Below are 5,777 nucleotides of genomic sequence, written 5' to 3'. Positions count from 1 at the left end.
CCTACAGGTTAGTGATTTCAGAACCAATTATGACCAAGACCAGCAATACCCCAGGGTTTCTCTTCTTCAGGAGGTGGCCATGGTAAAGAAGGATCACTGGGAGAAATTCCAGGAATAAGATGGGGTGAGATTGGACAAAAGTGCAAGGGCCTATAGTTGAACGAGATGCCCTGAAGCAAAATTGAAAGACAGAAGCATCAATCAATTAATTAATCAATAGACGATATTACAAATACAAGAGTCAGTTGAGTGTAAACACCTACCATCATCGGAGCCTTGTTAATGTGATGTAGATCCTCCTGCTTTTCCATCTCAGTTACGCCCTTGCGGCCGTTAATTCGATCCTGGTTTTCCATCTCACTCGCGCTCTTGCGGCCCTTAATGCCATCCTGCTTCTGATTCTCCGCCTTCTTATGGCAAATCACGCCATGTAGGACGTGTATCTACCTATTCAATTTTAAAATAGTTTATGTGCCTACTCGTGCAAACAAAAGTTGGAGGGCATAAATGTTAATTGACGCCTTTAAAGGGCACATTTACTTGTTATATCCCTTCTAAATGATGCAATTTTCTAACAAATCATCGATCTTACAATGAGGACAAGGAAAAAAATAAAGAAGGGGGAACAAAAGAAGGAAGAAATTGTCTTGCTAATTGCTATGGTGCCAACATAATCTTTAGACCTCAAACTTGTTTGTGACAGAAGCGTAGTTATTGTTTATTACAACATACTAGCGGCCTGTGAAATCACTAAAAGTATTGGTTGCAGTAGAAGTTGATGATCCTGTAGTCATTGATGAGTCCAGTTGTTTACTCTTATCCATACTAATGATAGTAGGCCTGCATGGTGTTCTTGATTCTGTGCTACGATCGCTTAATAACATGACAACAACTTCAGACATGCTTGGCCTAATATTTGCCGGTGATTGTGTGCACATTAACGCGATCTCTATGACTTTCTTCACTTCTTGTTCATTGTATTCATTGGGATCTAATGTCTCGTCCACCAGTTTTACATGCGTTCCAGTTTCGTGAAGCTTCCATGCCTATTTCACCATGCCACACAGGTAAATGCATTTGGGATGGGAAAGATAAGTTGGAAGAAAGTGCAGTAAAAGAGTTGATGGTCAAAAACGCACTTAAACTACCACTTTTTCATGAGTTTTATACCTCTACTATCTATTGTGATCTCTTTACCTACCTAAACTGTAACTCTCTTTAATTAAAAACACACCTCGATGTTGAGTTGATAATATATTTTTTCCCAATCGACAACATGCTTATGTAGGACAACTCAACATCGAGGTGTGTTTTAATACAAAGGGAATGACAGTTGAGGTATGAAACTCGTGAAAAGGTGATAGTCTAGATGTGTTATTTTTACCATTATCTCAATGAAAGATGGTATATTTGAAAATAAGAATAGACCTGTTCAAGGAGATATTCAGTGACAGGCTCTATTTGTATATCGTTGCTCCTCCGTCCACTGATTATTTCAAGAACGACAACACCAAAGCTATAGACGTCAACTTTCTCCGTTAGATGTCCATGAATTGCATATTCTGGTGCAGTATATCCCCTGTATCAATCATATCTCATTGAGTTGTTCACATTGTTTTCATAATGCTTTTATTGTTATCAGAAACTCGAGAAGTTCGACTTACAAGGTACCAGCAAACTTAGTGCTAACATGACTTTGATCCTCAGGTAAAAGTCTTACAAGCCCAAAATCAGCAATTTTTGGTTGGAACTCGTCGTCTAGTAGAATGTTGCTGGATTTTATATCTCTATGGATGATGCAGACATGGAATTGCTCGTGCAGGTATGCAAGGCCACGAGCTGTGCCAAAGATTATATTGAATCGTTGCTTCCAGTTGAGCATCCCTCGTCTGTCGCCTACAAAACCATGAGAGGTAGGATGAGTTTAGCTTTTTCTTGATTTGACTCAGAGAAAATAGTAATCCGGATAGACAAAAATATCAACCATATAAGTATCTTTCGAGGCTGCCATTTGCCATGTATTCATAAACAAGTAGTAGGTCTGATGCTTTGTTAGAACATCCCAAGAGACGTATGAGATTGCGATGATGGACATTACTGATAAGACGAACTTCAGTCTCAAAATCTGCTTTCGCTCTGCTTGACATGATTGCTAATTTTTTAACAGCAACTACATTTCCATTTTTCAAAGTTCCCTGTTCGATAACATTAGAGTCACCAAATGAATAATACATCGAAAATTCAAGATAATCAAGTCCATATGACTAAAATTAGGATCTTCAACTGTTATAGTGTTACATACCTTGTATACGTCACCAAAACCGCCTTCACCAAGTTTATTACTTTCGTTGAAATCTTTGGTAGCGATTTTTAGGTCCTTGAAGCTATAGCTCACCGGTCCTCTCAGCTCAGTTGCTCCCAGTATATTACCTGAACATGAACTACTATATCAGTTAACAACATAAATAAACGGAAGGACGAAAAAGAACTAAAGAAGATATAGAAATGATCATCCGAATTTGACCTCTTTCAGCTGCCTTTGGCTTTCTTGATAGTCGATACCATAGGAAAACAGCCAATACAATCAAAATAAGTCCTACACCTCCAACTACACCCCCAATAATGGCAGTTTTCTTCTTGTTTGAACTTCCTACATACAGTACCACCACCAATTATAAACACGTCTTAAAATGAGCTAATACCAGTAAGAGTTGAGAAAAAAAGAGGTTCATTTCCTACCTCCTCCGCCAAGAAATGGTGTGATATCAGTTGTCATGTTATCACCAAAAAAAGCTCTATCCGAAAACCTCATAAAACACGCTGCATCAACAGCCCTTCCTTCTGCATATTTAGGTAAACAGCCTTCTATGTTCTTATATGCCACTGTCAAGCAATCTTGGCAGCCACTTTCCGTTATGGTTTCAGCACATTGTGCTACTCCATAGACAGTAACACCGGATATTTCCCTCTTTGTGGCTGTGAAGAAGTCACTAATTCTTGGAGTTGCTTTGCTAAGATCATTCAAGAGCTGTAGTGCCACAGGGCTTAAAGCATTTGGTTGAGAAGCTGTTCGATTCCCACAGATCTCAGCATTTCCCGGTAGTGTAGTGTCTTGGTAGAAGTTGTTGCTCTCGTACCTTTTAAAAGGACATCAATAGAGCAACGAGTTCGTGTAAGTTATTAGAAGGATTTTACTCTCATTTTTATCTCTACATTCTAATATAATCAACCATTTAACAATTGGAAATTTGATTATCAAAGTAATTTTGTGTTTTCCATCTGAGAAAAGAGACTTTTTCAGAAGGTTGTGTACATCTATGTTGCTTGGATCCTTCTAAAAAAATGTCTTCTCCTCTAAAAATGACTAAATTTTGAAGGATTCAACACACACTAGACGATATTTTTAAGGATCCGAGCAACATAGGTTTACATACTTTTTCAGAAGGTTGTGTACATCTATGTTGCTTGGATCCTTCTAAAAAAATGTCTTCTCCTCTAAAAATGACTAAATTTTGAAGGATTCAGCACACACCAGACGATATTTTTTAAGGATCCAAGCAACATAGGTTTACATATAACAGGCTAAAATGTATGGAGAAGTTCAACTTTTCAGTGTTGAGTTTAACGATTTTCATTGAATCAAAGATTGCCACAACCGGATAAACATCATGATCTCACATAAAGCAAGATGGTTTTCTTGGATTTACGATTTATGATTCTTCGAAAAAATAAAAGCTTTGATCGTGTATTCACTGTCCTTAAGGAACTTATTAGCCTACTATGTTGGTATATTGAAGAAGTAATTCCTCAGAGGATTGACAAAGTCAAATGAACTTCAAGTTCAACAATAACTTAAATTTCCACAAAAAAACACACAAAAATGAATATTTCAGAGAATTGAGCAGAGAGTATCTCCTCAACACTAACTCTTCTCAATTTAGTATTGTTCAGATTCTTCAAAAATATCAACAATCCTAAAGTAGTGCATTCTGGAGGGATCCGACAAGAGCATGACATCATTTTGGAGAGTTCAAGCAAACATAATTGATGAGTCTCAATCACTAACTAATACTAATTTAAAAAAAAAAAAAACTCATATAGCCGACTCTGGCTTGTTTTCAGGTGAATTAAACTCACCTGAGGAAGCAACCATCATAGGTAACACGAGCACCATTCGCGCCAGAGCAAGTTCTGATTAGAGAAACAGCAGAATCATAACATGAAACACAATCAGCTCTTGACAGATACTTTCTGCATTCAATCATAGCATAAACAGCCTGTTGTGTCGTGGCAAATCGCTTGTCTTGATTAGACAATTGGTTCCTTAGATCAACAAAACTAGCATTAAGCCTTCTGAAGAAATCAGGTAAATTTGTTGCATTGTATTGACTGCAACCTTTGCCTAACAAATTTGTTTGTGGCTCAGAAAAAACCGGATTCTGCATCAATACAGAACCGATAATTACCACCATCAATCGCCACCACCAGACATAGCTACTAGTCATGTCTTAGAATTTGATACAAAGAATGGAAAAAAGATAAGATGTTTCAAGAAGAAAGATTCGTTTACACAGCAGAATAGTCAACAATATGTATACTCTCTCTTTATCAATTAATTTACGTGGCACAGTTCAATAAACTTCAAAAATGAATTAAGACATAAAAGCTTTTTTTTTTTGAGAAAATGAAGATATGGAAGTAGACTTTATTTGTTGTGGTTTTGTAATTTGGGAACTTCAAAAACATATACCATTTGTTTCGTCAATTGGATCATAAGTGTTCAACCTTTGTAAATTTATAGGATCAATTGTACTAAAAGTATAAATAATATAATATGGACAAATATAGACTTATCGTAAACTTAAGGGACCATTGATTCAATGGAAAACCACGCATTTCCTCGAACTTTTTTTTAAAAAAATAAAAATAAAAATAAAAATAAAAATATATATATACACACACATTCAGTTGGATTTTTTGGAGGCTTCCTAATATTCTATGGATGCTTTTGGCAACTTACAAAAAAAAATGTGAAAAATGAAAGAAACAACTGCCGATCATTGAATTAAAAAGGCTTAAATTGGACCTAATTCAAACTATTTATTATTAATGGATTCATAATCTAAATTATTTACGTGTCTACTCCACTTTCTCTTTTCTTATTTCGCACATGACATCAGAATCATAACTATGAATTAATCTTCTGTGATACTACATCCGCCTATTGATATCATATCGATCGGTATCATATAAGAGTGAAATTAATCCTTTGTGATACTCCGTCGATATATTGATAGCATATCGGTATCTTATACGACTGAGCTTAATACTCTGTGATACTCCGTCGTTATATTGATATCATATCGGTATCATATAAGATTGTGACTTTCATAATTTTCTCTATGATACTCCGTCGGTATATTGATACCATACAAAACTCTTTTCTTAAAAAATAAATAAGAAACAATTAAGAAAAAAATTATAAAAGTCACAATCTTATTTATTAAACTCTAAATTAATAGAAAATATATTTTTATACTTTTTTCTCTTTTTTCAAATTTTTAAAAAATTATATCTAAATTATGACTTTTAAACTGTTTTAAATTTAAAATATTGAAGAATTTAAAACACACATCAATGATACCATGACAACATATAAATATACCGTAATAGTATCATTAATGATTGAGCAATCTCATCAAAAATCTGAAACAAACCTCAATAAAAATACAAAGCAGTCCTTTAATAAATATACTATTCAATTACGCTTTAATACC

General features: G+C 35.1%; 1 protein-coding gene across 1 annotated transcript; it reads right to left on the bottom strand.

The window, feature by feature from the left end:
• Positions 1-660: 660 nt before the first annotated feature.
• Positions 661-4,708, bottom strand: LOC129896350 (cold-responsive protein kinase 1-like). Its single transcript, XM_055972225.1, has 8 exons — positions 4,138-4,708; positions 2,740-3,137; positions 2,525-2,650; positions 2,303-2,430; positions 1,985-2,195; positions 1,665-1,896; positions 1,429-1,579; positions 661-1,046 (listed from the first exon to the last, which is right to left on the bottom strand). The coding sequence occupies exons 1-8, from the start codon at positions 4,503-4,505 to the stop codon at positions 732-734; spliced, it is 1,929 nt and encodes a 642-aa protein (XP_055828200.1). The 5' UTR covers positions 4,506-4,708; the 3' UTR covers positions 661-731.
• Between the last annotated feature and the right edge of the window lie 1,069 nt (positions 4,709-5,777).

This window comes from Solanum dulcamara, chromosome 1 (assembly GCF_947179165.1).
Source record: "Solanum dulcamara chromosome 1, daSolDulc1.2, whole genome shotgun sequence".
Lineage (NCBI taxonomy): Eukaryota > Viridiplantae > Streptophyta > Magnoliopsida > Solanales > Solanaceae > Solanum > Solanum dulcamara.
The sequence above is the reverse complement of the archived record's forward strand: the minus strand, read 5'-3'. Positions and strand labels throughout refer to the sequence as shown.